The sequence below is a fragment of the Muntiacus reevesi genome, chromosome 10 (assembly GCF_963930625.1).
Source record: "Muntiacus reevesi chromosome 10, mMunRee1.1, whole genome shotgun sequence".
Taxonomy (NCBI): domain Eukaryota; kingdom Metazoa; phylum Chordata; class Mammalia; order Artiodactyla; family Cervidae; genus Muntiacus; species Muntiacus reevesi.
In genome coordinates, this window is record NC_089258.1 from 5,182,027 (window position 1) to 5,199,390 (window position 17,364).

General features: G+C 44.9%; 1 protein-coding gene across 2 annotated transcripts in view; it reads left to right on the forward strand.

The window, feature by feature from the left end:
• DOCK5 (dedicator of cytokinesis 5) overlaps positions 1–17,364 on the forward strand; it is a 271,512-nt gene that overhangs the window by 59,557 nt on the left and 194,591 nt on the right. For both annotated transcript variants that reach the window (XM_065946612.1, XM_065946611.1), the window contains exon 2: positions 11,032–11,115. In XM_065946612.1, coding sequence (XP_065802684.1) covers positions 11,106–11,115 — 10 coding nt within the window. In that variant the 5' untranslated portion in view covers positions 11,032–11,105. The remainder of the gene's footprint in view (positions 1–11,031; positions 11,116–17,364) is intronic.

Genomic DNA, 17,364 nt, shown 5'->3' on the forward strand with positions numbered 1-17,364 from the left:
GTCTGCTCAGATGCACGTCCATTGAGTTGATGATGCCATCCAACCATCTCATCCTCTGTCATCCCCTTCTCCTCCTGCCTTCAGTTTTTCCCAGCATCAGGGTCTTTTCCAGTGCGTCAGCTTTTCCCGTCAGGTAGCCAAAGTATTGGAGCTTCAACTTCAGCATCCAATGAATATTCAATTCATTCCTTCCAATGAATATTCAGGGTTGATTTCCTTTAAGATTGACTGGTTTGATCTCCTTACTGTCCAAGTGTTCTGAGACCCTCTTGAAAGCGGGCTATATGGTAAAGTAGACTGGCTGAGCTCGTCTTGGAACAGGCCCTGCAGAGACATAAGCCCGGGACCAAAGTTGCTGCTATTATATTTTGCATGTTCAGGTTGATGGTTTTAAATTAATGGGTTTTCCAGCCTGGTTGGGGATCATGCATTTCCCCAGTGAACTGTGTTTTGTCTCAAATTCATGTACACATGGAGAAAATAGTTACCAATGTTTTTGACTATCATGTCAAGATGCTTGTTCTAGATTCCACAATAATTGGTGGCTTTTATCTTAGCTTCTCTATTCCTCAATTATGATTTCTGTCTGAAAGATGGATGTCGCAGCTCAGCCCAGTCTTAGATATGACCATTTTTTATCTTCTGTCTCATTTCTATTTTTTTTTTTAATTAATTTTTGTGCTTCCCTGGTAGCTCAACTGGTAAAGAATTCACCTGCTATGCAGGAGACCCTGGTTCAATTCCTGGGTCAGGAAGATTCCCCTGGAGAAGGGATAGGCTACCTGCTCCAGTATTCTTGGGCTTCTCTAGTAGCTTAGACAGTAACGAATCTGCCTGCAATACAGGAGACCTAGGTTCAATCCCTGGGCCCAGTCTTAGATCTGACCCCTTTTTATCTTCAATCTGTCTCATTTCTATTTTATTTTTTAGATTTTTATTGGAGTATAGTTGCTTTACAATGTCATGTTTGTTACTACAGTACAGCAAAATGAATCTGCTGGACGTATACAAATGTATGTGTGCTAAGGCGTGTCTGACTGTTTGCAGCCCCATGGGAGTCTGTAGCCTGACAGGCTTCTCTGTCCATGGAATTTTCCAGGCTAGAATGCCGGGGTGGTTTGCCATTTCCTCCTCCATATATGCCCTCTGTCTTGGACTTCCTTCCCATTCAGATTACCATAGTGCATTAAGTAGAGTTCCCTGTGCCATACAGTATTTTCTCATTAGTTCTCTGTTTTATACACGGTATCAATAGTGTGTAAATGCCAATCCCAATCTCCCAATTCCTCCAACCTCCACCCCTTTCTTCTGTGTAGTCATACATTTGTCCTCTTCATTTGTGTCTCTATTTCTTCTTTGCAAAGATCATCTATACCATTTTTCTGTGTTCTTGGACTACCCTCATAGCTCAGTTGGTAAAGAATCCACCTGCAGTGTAGGAGACCCAGCTTTGATCCCTAGGTCGGGAAGATCCACTGGAGATAGGTTACACTACCAGTATTCTTGGGCTTCCCTTGTGGCTCAGCTGGTAAAGAACCCACCTGCAATGCGGGAGACCTGGCTTCGATCTCTGGGTTGGGAAGATCCCCTGATGAAGGCTACCCACTCCAGTATTCTGGCCTGGAGAATTCCATGGACTGTATAGTCCATGGGGTCCGAGTCGGACATGACTGAGTGACTTTTACTTGCTCTCCTTCACTTTCATCTTTTAAGAATAATGTATACCTAGAAGAACCTGATGATACTGCCTTATCCGATTAAGGAAAGATGTTCTGGTCTTGTTAATATGTTAATTTTTTTTTTTACTTCCTCATTAAAATCCTTCCTTAGTTGCCCTCTGGATTGTTTGATTTTTTTTTTCTCTTTTATTTTTCCTCATCAAGAAAGAGGTCAGATGAAAAGAATAGCAGCTAGTAGAAGTATAAGCATTGGTGACATTAGACTGTGAACCTTTAGTGCTACTCCTAGGTTGAGAGTACACGTGAGGCCACAATTGAGGCATCCTTGGTTTGTCAGTAACACCCTGAGTCCCCAGTTGAATCACTGCAGAAATGCTTGGAAAGGGCAGCAAGAAGATGGTTAAAACACTAAGCTATTCCCAGACTCTCTTGCTATTTCTTAGTGGAGCTTTGTACTTTTGTTGTTGTGCAGTTGCTAAGTCATGTCCAACTCTTTGTGACCTTATGGACTGCAGCTTCCCTGTCCTTCATCATCTCCTGGTTTGTTCATCTCCATTGAGTTGGTGATGTCATCCAACCATCTCATTCTCTGCCACCCCTTCTCTTTTTGCCTTCAGTCTTTCCCAGCATCAGAGTCTTTTCCAATGAGTTGGCTCTTCACATCAGGTGGCCAAAATATTATAGCTTCAACATCAGTCCTTCAATGAATATTCAGGGTTGATTTCCTTTGGGATTGGCTAATTGGATATCCTTGCTGTCCAAGGGACTCTGAAGAGTTTGAAAGCATCAATTCTTTGGCACTCAGCCTTCTTTATGGTCCTACTCTCATACATCTGTACTTGACTACTGGAGAAACTATAGCTTTGACCGTATGGACCTTTGTTGTGAAAGTGATGTCTCTGCTTTTTAATACAGTGTCTGGGTTTGTCATAGCTTTCCTTCCAAGGAGCAAGCTTTGTATTTAGCTGCCTGCAATAAAATGGGTTTGCTGTCCTTAAGGACACCTGCTTTTCATTGCCTAACTTTACCTGGGAGAACTGTTGAGGGTAGCTTGTTCTATTACCTCTATGGTTCTTCCTGATTCCCAGTTCTCACTGAATGACTTCCACTGTCCTATTGGTGAGGGTGGTTGTATCTGTCTTTGAGGCTATGGCTGCCACCATGCCCCAAATGGGAAGCCAGACAGGGCCAGAAAGGGGAAAGGGGCAGGTGACTGCTGTGTCTGCCAGCGCTTGTTATCTTCCTCGAGGTTCTGCTGCATTCTCCTCTTTGGAGAAATATACTGGTACGTCCATTTCTTACTTAGAGAAGCTGTGGGGTAAAGCTCCCAGTGTTCGTAGAACAAAGACTTTCTATTTTGCAGTTTTGAATTGCCTTGTTTTAGCTTTCTTCCTTCATGTTTGTTGTTCAGTCGCTCAGTCGTGTCCAACTCTTTGCAACCCCATGGACTGCAGCACGCCAGGCTTGCCTGTCCTTCACCATCTCCCGGAGTTTGCTCAAACTCATGTCCATTGAACTGATGATGCCAACCAACCATCTCATCCTCTGCTGCCCCCTTCTCATGCTCTCAGTCTTTCCCAGCATCAGGGTCTTTTCCAGTGAGTTAGCTCTTCACATCAGGTGGTCAAAGTATTGGAGCTTCAGCATCAGTCCTTCCAATGAATATTCAGGACTGATTTCCTTTATGATTGACTGGTTTTGTCTCCTTGCAGTTCAGGGGACTCTCAAGAGTCTTCTCCATCACCACAGTTTGAAAGCATCAATTCTTCGACCATTTTAGTCTTTTTTTTTTTCTTTTGGCCATTTTATGTGGCTTATAGGATCTTATTTCCCCAACCAGTAGTTGAACGCATACCCCTTGCAATGGAAGGGCAGAGTCTTCACTACTGGACTGCCAGGAAAGTCCATAGTCTATTGTTCTAATGGCTGAAAGTAGGCAGATCAAGATAAAAATGAAAATGATGAAATTTAATCATCTTGTTAATATTCTGGAGTAGCAGACAACTCAGATTGGGAGCTTGTTCTGTGTTTGTTGGCTCTTTCTTTCATACACACTAGCAAACACTATAATAGACCATGTCAGGTTTTAGTTATTCTTTGGGGGTTGTAATTTGAGAATTCACGAAAGAACCTAATTTATCAAAAAGATTAAATACTAGTAATCCGTCAACTTTTCGTTGTCAGAATCAATCCTCTTATTGGCACCTATCAGCCTATTCTATTGGCTTTTTGTTGCATAATCCTAAAATCAGTCAATCCTAAAGGAAATTAACCCTGAATGGTTAATTTGGACGGACTGATGCTGAAGCTGAAGCTCTAATACTTTGGCCCCCTGCTGTGAAGAGCTAACTCATTGGAAAAGACCCTGATGCTGGGAAAGATTGAAGGCAGGCGGAGAAAGGGATGCCAGAGGACGAGATGGTTGGATGGCGTCAGTGACTCAATGGAGATGAGTTTGAGTAAACTCCAGGAGTTGGTGATGGACAGGGAAGTCTGGTGTGCTGCGGTTCATGGGGTCACAAAGAGTCAGAAACAACTGAGCGACTAAACAACAGCAGCAATCCCAGGACCTCAGATTTCTTCTCTTTTTCTCTGTCTACTGAAAGTCTGGTTCAAAAGAAAAGGCCAGGCCAAATCAAAGATGTGGTAAAATGCAAACTGTTTTACATTTGTAGACATACCATCTTGTCTAGTTGGCTCTACAAAATTATGCTTTAGCGACATAAACAGTAAGCTGCTTAGGGCAGAAATCCAAGAGCTCGTCTTTCACAGCAGCCAGCAAGTCAGTTCATACGCAGCAACTCACAGTTGTTGTTTAATTTCCTCAGACAAAACAAGAGATTGTGGTGGTGCCTGCTGAGTGGAAAGGACACAAATTGTTTCTCTTGCCTCTTATCATAACCTCCTGAATCAGGGGGCTTGCAGCCACAGGGACTCTTGGTGTCATCTGGTCCAGTGCCTAGTTTACAGATGGAAAACTGAGGCCCTAGATGAACCAGGTCATGCTGGTGTCACTGGCAGAATTGAGTCTGTTTTGTTCAGTCCAAAGGGTTTCCTGTATTTCTCCTTTCTCTGTCTTCCTCTGTAGCATTTATTCACGTTCCAGGGAGAAGACACAATCCACTGAGTGCGTTAGTTGTATGCCTGAAATAGCATCAGGCGAACAGACAACATGGTCACCAATCACCGGTTTATATGATAAAGCTTGTTTGAGGAAGTTGGAGTCTTAATGAATGAGGGAATTCTTTAAAAAAAATTTTTTTTCAAGTTTTGGCTGTGTAAAAGCCAAAGAGCAAAAAATTTTGGTCTTTGTTGTTGCGTGGGCTTTTCTCTAGTTGTGGTGAGCGGGGGCTACTCGCTAGTTACAGCTCATGGGCTTCTCATTGCAGTGGCCTCTCTTGTGGAGCACGGGGCTCTAGGGCACATGGGTTCCGCAGTTGCAGCTCCCAGGCTCTGGAGCGCCGGCTCAGTAGTTGTGACGAACAGGCTTAGTTGCTCCGCAGCGTGTGGGATCTTCCCAGATCAGGGATCAAATCTGTCTTCTGTCTCCTGCATTGGCAGGCTAATTTTTTTTTTTTTTTTTTAACTACTGAGCCACCAGGGAAGCCCCTAGTGAGAGAATTCTAAGAGTCGGATACACTGAGTGACTGAGCATGCACACACATAAGGCAGGCAACATACTGAGAATCTGTCAGGCTCTTTTCTTTGCTCATAGGCTCTTCCAGGGCACCTCTTTGCCATCATGGACCAGTCTGTTAAAATGGGATGAACAGGTCCTCATTGGGCCGCATTAGTAACAGCTTTGCTGCTCGTAAAGCTGGGGTCCTCAGAGCAAGGTGCAGACCCTTTGAGTCTCTGTTTCCTCATTAAATAATATGGTAATTGGCAGCCACTCCATACAATGACCACATTCCATATGAAAGTGGAACCATAAACTGCAACGGAAATGAAGGGTATTGAAGAGGGTGAGGAAAGGGCATGGTTCAGAAGTGCGTACTTGGCATGAATGGAGGTCATTGTAAGTGACTGGAAATCTTGTTAGAACTTCAGTCTGAAGACATGAAGCAGACAGCAGACGTGTGACTGGTGACTTGTCATTCCAGCAGAAGGCATTGTTGAAGGATGTTTCCCAAGTGAAGCTCTTTGAAGGCTTATGTTGGAAAGATAGATCGTCTTGTATAATTTGCAAATAAAAAAACATGAGTAATTGGATACCCCTTTCTTGAGTGGTGGGAGACCACAACTGCTGCTTCTGGGGGAGGAAGGGAAATAATCTGGAATTTTGGGGGAGAAGTGGTGAATAACAATTTTGATGGGTGGTCTCATGAAAGCCACTCTTGTGCCTTGAGCACTTTCTTTGGGCCTCATCCAGTGCTTTGGAATGTGAAAGACACAAAATAATGTGTAACCAGGTCCCCATTCATGAGGTGTTTACCTTCTGCTTTGTGGCAGATGATAACACAAGATTATCTGTGATTAAAAATCTAAACTGTGTTGGAAAGAAAACTTGTGGGATGATGGAGAATAATGAGATCCTTGCAGGGTAATTGTTGTTGCTGTTTAGTTGCTAAGTCATGTCTGATTCTTTGTGACCCCATGGACTGTAGCTCACCAGACTCTGTCCATGGGGTGTTCCAGGCAAGAATACTGGAGAATGTTGCCATTTCCTTCTCCAAGGGATCTTCCCAACCCAGGGATTGAACCTGTGTCTCCTGCTTGGCAGGCAGATTCTTTACCACTGTCACTAATTCCACTAATGTGAAATTGCATTGTGAATGTGAGCTTTGCAGTGTGAGGAAGAAAAAGATAAACTCTTGCCCCAGATAGAGGTGAACTGTGAGTTGAGCACAGAATTTAGGAGAGATTATGAGTCTCAACTGAAGCAGAGGGTCAGTTTGGCAGATGATGAAGCAGCAGTGGATAATGAAGGCCAGGATAATTTGGGGAGCACTTTGATTGTCAGGCTTAGGAATCTAGGGTTTAAGGTGGCGCCTTGGTAAAGAATCCTCCTGCCAGTCCAGGAGACTTAAAGAGAGGTGGATTCAACCCCTGGGTCAGAAACTTCCCCTGGAGAAGGAAATGGCAACCCACTCAAGTATTCCTGCCTGGAAAATTCCATAGACGAATGCGGCAGGCTACATTCCATGGGGTCCCAAAGAATTGGACATAACTGAGCGTGTAGATAACCACAATAGCCTGTGGTGTGTGTGTGCGCGCGCGTGCAGTCCTTGGTATGTGTTTGTAGCTTGGGGCTACAGTGCCAGGGGCAGCCGTGGGGCGCTTCTGCTTACTTTCCTGGTGACTGAGAACAAGGAAGACATGAAACTTGGTAATTACACAACACGCTGTGACCCAGCAGCCTCTCTACTTCCTGATTCTATCGCTGCTGGGGCCCCTGGAAGGAGCCTGTCCGGTGGGAGGCAGTGAATGTGGGCTCGGGGGAGTTAGGGTTGCAGACCTACATTTTCTACAGAGAACCAGCGGTATAGTTAGTAGGCAGAACATTTGAATCAAGTAGTGGTCAGATGAAGGAAGTGAATTTCAGTGGAACAGGAGCTGTGGCCTTGTGGCCTGTGAAAACGTCTAGAAACTGGGAACTAACTCCTTCTCCTGAATTCTGTATAGTTTCTCCCAGCCCACTTCATCACCCTGCCCTTGTTCTGAATTCATAATACAGTCTACCTGGAGAAGGAAATGGCAACCCACTCCAGTATTCTTGCCTAGAGAACCCCATGGACAAAAGGGCCTGGGGGTCTATGATCCATGGGGTCACAACTTATTGACTACACCACAACAACCGTAACAACAAACACACAATCAGGCAGATTATGATTCAGGGAAATACCTTTTCATGAAAATGTGGCATAAAATGGAGAATGAAGAGACTTAGCAATGTGGAATGTAGAGTTTTGTAAGAAATTAAAATGTGAGTATAGAATAATAGCTATTAGTATTCAAACAATAAAGTCCATGGCTAAAGGAAAAAAAAAAAATAATACAGTCTAAAAGCTCAATAGTTGATCACCTCCAACATATCTGTAGGAGTCTGTGCCAAGACTTTGGAAGGACACATATCTGATTGATTCTCTTCAAAAAGAAAGGCCGCTTGGACATGTATGCATTGCTGTATTTTAAATGGAAGCCAACAGGACCTCCTGTATAGCACAGGGAACTCTGCTCCATGTCACGTGGCAGCCTGGATGGGAGGGAGTCTCAGGGAGAATGGGCACATGGATCTGCGTATGTGTGGCTGCGTCCTTGGCTGTCCACCTGAAACTGTCACAACATTGTTAGTGGCTATGTGCCAATACAAGATACAGTGTTCACTTTTTTTTTTTTTTTTTTTTTTAAAGAGGCCACTTGAAAATGTGGGGCTGGCGGTCTGCTCCTTTGTTTCCGTGATAGACTGTGATGGAAACCAGAGCCTATAGTCAGTCTGCTGAGCCAGGTGGCGAGCCGGCTCGGGAAAAGAGCAGTAGGCAACGGCTGCTGCTCACGACTGGCAACGGCAGCGTTGCCTTTTTTCCCTTTTTAATGACCCTTGTGGGATCTGGCAAATGGATTGATGGGTTGAGTGACCATCCTCATGTTTATCAGAGCTGCAGAGATGGGGAATCTCATGGGCTCCTTGGATCCTCAGGTGTGTGGATAGAACCCAATCTCTAAGGTGGTTCTTTCTCCCTGAAGGGAAGCAGCTCACTCATTATGAGAGAGGGCAAGAAATACATTTTGCTTTAAAAAAAAAAAAAAAGGTTTACTGAAGTCTAATTTACACACCATACATCCACCCATTCTAGGCAGGTAGTTCATTGATTCTGAGTAGACATGCAGAGTCTGGAGACGCTCAGCACCAAATCCTGTTTTAGGATGTTTCCGTCTCTAAAGCTCCCTGGTGCCTGCTGCGCTCAGTCACCGTTCACACCTTCAACCCCAGGAAGCAGTGAAATGCCCTGTGCCTTTGAAAGCCAGTGGCTTCTTCTGGATACTACAGATAAATAAATGAAAGCCTCATATATTTTGTGCATATGACTTTTGTTTTGCATGTCTTTGAAGGGCATCTGAGTTGCAGTGGGTTCATAGTTCATTCTTTTTTTTAAAAAATTTTCTTAAAATTTATTTTAATTGGAGGCTAATTACTTTACAATATTGTAGTGGTTTTGCCAAACATTGACATGATTCAGCCATGCATACATTCATGCTAAGTCGTTGCAGTCGTGTCTGACTCTCTGCGACCCCATGGACAGCAGCCCACCAGGCCCCTCTGTCCGTGGGATTCTCCAGGCAAGAATACTGGAGTAGGTTGCCATTGCCTTTTCCAAATCAGCCATAGTTCATTCCTTTTTAAAAAATATTTATTTCTATTTTTTTGTTTGACTGCATTGAGTCTTAGTTGTGGCATGCAGGATCATTCACTGTGGCATGTGGTTACCTAATTCCCTGACCAAGGATCAAACTCAGGCCCCCTGCACTGGGAGTGTGAAGTCTTAGCCACTGGACCACCAGGAGGGCCCATTTTATTCCTTTTTATTGCTGAGTAATTTTGTTGTATGGACAGACCATATTTTACATATCCATTGATTCTTCATTGAATGAGTTGTTTCTCCTGTTTGGCTGTTATAAATAATGCTGCTCTATTGGCTTCTTGTCAATGTCCTTACAATGTCCAGTGACCACAAACTTGGTGACTTGAACGGCAGGATTTTCTTCTCTCACAGATCCAAAGGCCAGACGTTGAAAATCAAGGTGTTGACCGCCTGTGCTCCTTCTAGAGGCTCTCGGGGAATTCTGTTCCTTGTCCTTCCTGGCTTCTAGTGGTGGTGCCAATCCTTGACTTGCAGTCACGTCACTTCACCCTGTACCTCCAACCTCATGTTGCCTTCTCTTCTGTGAATCTCTTAAAACTCCCTATGTCTCTCTCTTATCTGGATACATAGGATTGTGTTTAGGCCACATCCTGAATTTCCAGAACAACCTCCTATCTTTATTTTATGTTTTTTTGCTACCTACGGAAACACTCGCACATTTCAAAATTTGATGTGTGTATCTTTGGGGGGCTATTTTTCTGCCTACCACAGTGACTTTGAATATTCACATGAAGTTGGTGTTGACATGTTTCCCTTTCTCTTTGTAAATAACTAGGAGTGGAATTTCTGGGTTGCATGTTAATTTATGTTTAACTTTTTAAGAAACTGTCAAACTGAGAGGTTATATCATTTTACTTTCCTACTGGTAATACATAAGGGTTCCAGTTTCTCCACATTCCTGCCAAGTCTGCCTTTTAAAAGTTACAGCCATTCTAGTGGGTGTGAAATTGCAGCTCCTTGTGGTTTTAATTTGCATTTCCCCGATGACTAATGGTTGTTGGACATCTTTTCTTGCGCTGATTATTCATTATATATAATTTGTGGTAAAATGTCTCTTCAGAACTCTTACCCATCTTAAAATTGGACTGTCACCTTCTTTTGGAGGTACAAGAGTTAGTCTGCTGTTTTCCTCAGTCTGCTCCAGTCCTGAGTGCTGTACTGATGGAGGTCACCTTGATGAGAAAGTGCTAAGGTGTCCCATTCCCAAGGATGCCTAGCACCGGGGGCAAGGAAGCCACTGGGGTTTAGTTTACTACTGGGCGGGGGATGGATGGGACTCACAGTTGGCCCCTAGGCTGCCAGTTACTGTCAGGGAAGCCAGGAGATGGCTCGCCCTGTGACGAGAGATCAGAAGCTCAGTGGTATTGTAGGCTGATAACTCTTATTACCATTTTAATTAAGGAGTTGTGTCTGTAATGATAGATTTACTCTCTCACTTCCCGTACTATACTATTAAAAATCCCTGGTATAGGTACCACATCTGAGTGTCTCAACACTCTTGTCTCCAGTCTCTAGCATGATATGTGGAACCTATCAGGCAACCAACCAACCAAAATTTGCTGGATGGAGGAATGACTAAAATGCCAGCAGTGGGAATCCGGAGGATGCTCTCTGCTTTTCAGAGGGGGACTCACCTGAAGCGATTAAAGAAGCGGTTATTTGTTGGAGAATTGGTTCAGTAGCTGAAGTATGTGCTCTTTTTTAAGTTGCTTATATTATTTTTCGTTGTGGCACGTGGCAGCGTCTCTTGTTGCAAAGCACAGGCTCTAGAGTGAGAGGGGTCGGCAGCTGCGGTGCATGGGCTCAACTGTCCTGTAGTGTGTGGGATCTTCGTGTCCTGACCAAGGGTTGCACCCGTGTCCCCTGCACTGGAAGGCGGATCCTTAGCCACTGGACCGCCAGGGAAGCCCCCTGGGTGTGCGCTTTGGCGACTTGTATTCTAAGTGCCGCCGATGCCATCATTTCTCTCTTCTGTGTCTCCTTTCCAGCGATCTATAACTACAACGCCTCTCAAGATGTGGAGCTGTCCTTGCAGGTTGGAGACACGGTTCACATCCTGGAGATGTATGAGGGTAAGTCTGGATGGCCTTCTGCCAGATGGGTGGGGAGGCCCGAGTCGTGCGAGTTACTTACTCATAAGGCTCTTGGAGCAAGCACCAGCACAGTTTACTTCCTGAAGCGATGCTAGTAAAAATCTAGGAAAAGCGCTTAGGGTGTTCAGTTTTGTACCAGGGTGGTTTCAAAACAGCCAGCTGAGGGCACGAGCATAGACGTGCCCAGACACCAGAATCAAAACATGTGACTCTGCATTCTGTAAAGTTACAATGGTCTTGTGTATACTCCTATTTAATTCTGATGACAGTCCTCTAAGGGTGGCAAGGCAGTGTTTGTTTTTTCTGTAATTAAGAAAAAATATATATGACTGACTTTCAAAACTGTAGAACTCTTTTTTAAATAATGTTTATTTTTGGCTGTGCTGCGTCTCTGTTGCTTCCTCTAGTTGCGGCGAGCAGGGGCTACTACTCTTGTTTGCTTTGCTCGCCCTTCTCGAGGCTGTGGAGCGCAGACTCTAGGTGTGTGGGCCTCTGGTCGCAGCACACAGGCTCAGTCGTTGTGGCCCACAGGCTTCATTGCGCCACAGCACGTGGAATCTTACTGGACCAGGGATCGAACCCCTGTCCTCTGCATTGGCAGGCGGATTCTTATTCTCTCTGCCATCAGGGAAGTAAAAAACTATATAGAACTCTTAAAAATTACATTAGTACCCCACACTCACTTTTTTAAACGTAGGAAACGTAATGCTCATTTTATAGTTGAGAAAACTGATACTCGGAGAAAATAATGTACCTCATTTCATACAACTAGTGACAGAGGCAAGTGACAACTGTTGATTTCTAGTGGCTTCTCATGAAGCATGACCCTAATATGTGAAAGATGCTATCTTTTCATAGGTACTGCGAATACATAGGGAGAGCACATATTTCAGCTGGCCTTCTCAGGTAGCACTAGTGGTAAAGATCCTGCCTGTCAATGCAGGAGACTCAAGAGACACAGGTTCTGTCCCTGGGTTGGGAAGATCCCCTGCAGGAGGGCATGACAACCCACTCCCATATTCTTGCCTGGAGAATCCCGTGGACAAAGGAGCCTGGCGCACTTTGGTCCCTAGGATCGCAAAGAGTCAGACATGACTGAAACAACTTAGCATGCACACATAATTCAACTCAGGTTCAAAAAGACAAAACTATTTTTTAGTAAAATTCTCTCAGATAAAATAATTAAATTGATTAAAAAAAAAAAAAAAGTGACTCTGGATGTAGAAGGCCCTGGCTCCGGAGGAGACAAGTGCATCACTGGGCTGATGGGAGATCAAAGGAAGCTGGGCTGATGAAGTGGCTCTTTCTTCTCAGCTGTGAATGTTGCCAGACTTGGGGAGAAATGAGGGAGAGGCTTACTGGTGTTGCTGAAATTCCTTCAAAGAATTAGGTCAGGGCAACTGTAGGTGCAGAAAGCCTTCTAGTATATTTCCTGCAACTAGATCGAGTTGGGGGGGCACGGCGTCCCAGTTAACCTGTAAGTGGACTGTTGGACAGTATCCAGGGCTCCCGGCTCATCTGAAGAACACAGGTCCTGGGTGCACCCAGGCGGCCCCGCCCCAGACTTCTCACTACCACCCTAAATCCTAATAGAAATCCGGTGTCACCCCGTTTCTAGTCCAAATGCCTAGAGCACAACAAACACGTCTCTAGGCCACTGACATTGGGGATCAAGGCAAAAAACTGAGAATCCATTTATTCTCTCTGAAGATTGGGGTAGGAGTGAGGTAGGAAGCGAGGCAGATTTTTCTCATGTGGTGAGCTTCCCTCGTGGCTCCAATGGTAAAGAATCTGCCTGCAGTGCAGAAGATCTGGGTTGGATCCCTGGGTTGGGAAGATCCCCTGGAAGAAGGCATGGCAACCCACTCCAGTATTCTTGCCTGGAGAATCCCCTGGACAGAGGAGTCTGGCGGGCTATGGTCCACGGGGTCACAAAGAGTCAGACACGACTGAGCGACTCAGCACAGCACCGAGGCTGGTGAGGACAAGACCTGTGAATCTGCAGGGTCTGGTCCCACCACATAAATGGTTGTGATGATGGCATGGTGAGGGTGATTTTCTGGAATCCAGCGCAGCTTCTGAGGTTCAGACAGACAGACACAGGATGGGGAAGAGGAGGTGGGAAGTTAGAAGGACGGGAAGTAGGGCTCAGCCACAGAAAAGCTAAGCTGTCCGCTGCATCGCGTAGAGGACTCCACTGTTACTGCTGCTTCCCTTTGGTTTTAGGCAAAGAGTTGGTAGTTTGCGTTATCCTTCTACCTTTCACACGCTTTAGAGTGTTGATGTGCAGCTTCTGCAGGTGGGGAGGAGGAAGGGGGGGAGGCTGCCTGGTTTCTTCCCACTCTGCTGTCTCTCTTTCTTCCATTTTTATTCACACCATCTCAGGTCCAGTCATATGTCAATTCTGTGGCATTAGCAAGACACAGGGATAATCTACGTACATTCTTGAGTTCCTTTGCATATTAAACATGGCCTTACTAGGTCATGCCACTTGGTCAGGGGCCAGATCAATCCATTCTACTCTCTATGGGCTTCCCTGCTGGCTCATGTGGTAAAGAATCTGCCTGTAATGTGGGAGACCTGGGTTCGATTCCTGGGTTGGGAAGATCCCCTGGAGAAGGGAATGGCAACACACTCCAGTATTCTTGCCTGGAGAATCCCATGGACAGAGGAGCCTGGCGGGCTACGGTCCACTTGATCACAAAGAGTTGGACATGATTGATCAACTAAGCACAGCACATGATCCTTTATGGACACACCTTTTCCCATTGTACATGTAGGAGGCACATGTTCAGTTTCCATGGGCTTGAAAATAAAGTATATTTTACTGGTATTGGTATGATTTTTATACATGGCAGTTAGTTTCTGATTTTATCTCTCCTTTTTTTCCCCCAAATTTGCTATATGCTAACCTTTCTTTTCGGAGAAGGCAATAGACGGAGGAGCCTGGTAGGCTGCAGTCCATGGGGTTGCTAAGAGTCAGACATGACTGAGCGACTTCCCTTTCAATTTTCTCTCTCATGCATTGGAGAAGGAAATGGCAATCCACCCCAGTGTTCTTGCCTGGAGAATCCCAGGGACAGAGGAGCATGGAGGACTTCTGTTTATGGGGTTGCACAGAGTCGGACACAGCTAAAGTGACTTAGCAGCAGCAGCAGCAGCAACCTTCCTTTTGCCGTTTCTGTTACTGAGAGATTTAAATCTTCCACCATTATTGTAGTTTGTGTCAGTTTATGATTTGACATATGTCATATGGTTTGACATGGTTTCAGATTTTTTTTTTGCTGTCTCTATTCTCAGACCTGTTTTGAGGTGCATACAATTTTGAAATTGTTGTATTAGACAATCCCAACTTTTAATTCCTGTTTATAAAGCTCTGTCTGTAGTATGCTGTCTGTTTTGTCTGAAATTGCAGCCAGTTCACGGGCAGTGCCAGGGCTCCCCTTTTTGTCCTCCTGGCCCCACAAAGCTGTTCTAAGTGCTGCTCAGAGACTCAGGGATCTTAATTCAGCAGGTGCCTCAAGAGGAAAGGAGCTCCCAGTGCTGATCTCCTCTTTCTGAGTTTGGTCTTTTTCATATCTAGATCTGGTCATTCTTCACTTTACCACGTTAGCTCTTTCTGCATGCCTGTTGTGTGCGTATGTTATAGTTAAGCTTTTCTAATTGACCTGCAGAGCGTAGACGCGAAGAGCATACAGTTGATATGAAATCAAGTGGCTAAGTATCTTTTAAATACATTTTCAAAATTATTTTTTCTTTTGTTATTATTACTGGCCTTGCTGTGCAGCATGTCGGATCTTAGTTCCCTGATCAGGGATCGAACCCATGCCCCCTGCATTGGGAGCATGGAGTCCTGACCACTGGACTGCCAGGGAAGCCCCAGCATTCTTTTTTCATTTTTATGTGACCCAAGCATGTTTCTGGAAATAGTTGATTAATGCACTTTGTCCTCATAGGATTCACATTAATGGTCATTTTAAGTGTGCATACTATTTTTACTTTACTGAGCAATCTCCCAATTGACCAATGACCATTCCTCAAAGTAGCACTCCTACGGACCAAGGTAAGTTGATCACTGCAGTTGGTTGAATATAAGTGTAAGCACACAAACACATCTATTGTAAATACCGTCCAGAGTTTGAGTCGAAAAGCCACAGTGCACCTGAGGTGTTAAAACTTGCATGGCAGTACACCTCCTGGAAGCACTGGCACAGTCAGTAGAGAGTCATGCAGAAAACTGTTACTTGAACCCTGCTCTGTCTGGATTGTGATGATCCAGATGCTGTGGGTCCTTCCAGCAAGGAGCAGATTTTCTTGTTATCCAGAAATCCCTGGGGGCCTGCCTTAGAATTCTTTCATCCCAGAGAAGGACATCAGGGACTCAGTGGGTAAAGAATCCACCTGCAATGCAGGACACACAGGAGATGCAGCTTTGACCCCTGGGTGGGAAAGATCTCCTGGAGGAGGAAATGGCAACCCACTCCAGTGTTCTTGCCTGGAGAATCCTATGGACAGAGGAACCTGGCGGGCTACAGTCCATGGCGTCACAAAGAGTTGGACATGACTGAGCAGCTAAGCGCACACGCAGCAGTGGTGAAGACTCCAAGCTTCCAATGCAGGGGGCGCAGGTATGATCCCTGGTTGGGAAACTTAAGACCCCACATGCTGTGTGGTATGGCCAGGGAAGAATGTTTTATTTCTGTCTTTTTCCTTAAAAATTGTTTTTAATTGGAGGATAATTGCTTTACAACATTGTGTTAGTTTCTGCCATACATCAACATGAATCAGCCTAAGTATACGTCTGTCCCTTCGCTCTGGAACCTTCCTCCCACCTCTCAAGGTTGTCACAGAGCACCAGGTTTGAGCTCCCGGCTGTCATATAGCTAGCTAATTCCCACTGGCCAGCTGTCTTATGTATGGTAATGGGTATGTTTCAGTGTTACTCTTTCAATTCGTTCCTCTCTTTCCCCCACTGTGTCTCCAAGTCTGTTCTCTATGTCTGCGTCTCCACTGCCTCCCTGCAAATAAAAATAAGGACATCAGTGCCCGTTCTATAAAAGTGGACACGTGTCAAGGTGTGTATGGGGGGATTTAGAACATGAGCTTTTTCACTTCATTAACAACCAGGTGGCAGATCAGCTTTTTATAGAGATGATTATACTGGCTTAAGTTTTAAAAGTGTGGATTTTATGGGATTAATTTTTTCTAATGGTGCTCACCTTGCCAGATGCAGCAATAGATTCTTCTATCTGCTAAGTACCTCGAATTCTTGGCTGGGTTCTCAAATTCCTTGACTATTGCAACCGGTTCAGGACACAGTGAGGGCAGGAGTGCTTTGCAGATGTTCAACATGATGGAAATGCTGAGTAATAACTTGTGTTCTAGCCTTCCTCTCCCCATCTCCTCTTTAAAAAAATAAACAAAGTAGAAACACCCACTGTACTGCCAGATGGAATTTAAGGGTGGTGCTGGCATCATTTCATGGCCCTGGGGTGGCGGGTGGGGCGTGTGTCTTTCAGCTTCCTGTCTTCCTGACTCCAGGGTGTCCTCCCCCCAGACACCCTGCCCCACCCTGCCTTTGAGATATTTGCATTCCTGGGTGGGCACTTCAGGCGTGGAGGTGAGTCCACTTTTCTAGAACCCAGACTTGAAAATTTCTCTCCTGCCCACAACCTGCAACAATACTATGCAGGACTGTCTTTTTGTTGTTTCCCATCCTGTGGTTCAGTGGATGATTCTCCAGGTGGTAGCTCCTTGGAGGTCTGCTCCTTCTTCATCAGCGGGACCCCTGGCTAGCATGGCTTCTTCTATACGAGTAAAGATAAATAGGAGGCCAAGGACGGCTAGTGTGGAGAGTAAGGGGTGTGTGGGGTCACTTCACACAGCCCCCGGGAGTATAAGGCAGGGCTTCTCTCCTTCTATGACAGGCCAGCATTGCCCTGCTCTATACAGACTACCTACAGAAGGATTTGGTTATTACCTGAGTTGCTATTTAAAAACATGGTTTTATTGAGATAGGTTTCAAATACCATCCAGTTGACCTATTTCCCTGGCAGTCTAGTGGTTAAGACTTCACCTTTCAATGCAGAGAGTGTGGGTTCAATCCCTGGTTGGTAAGCTGGGATCCCACATGCATAAAATAGAAGCACTATTGTAACAAATTCAATAAATAGTTTTTAAATGTTCCACATTAAAAAAAAAGTCTTTTTAAAAAAGGGGATACAATTT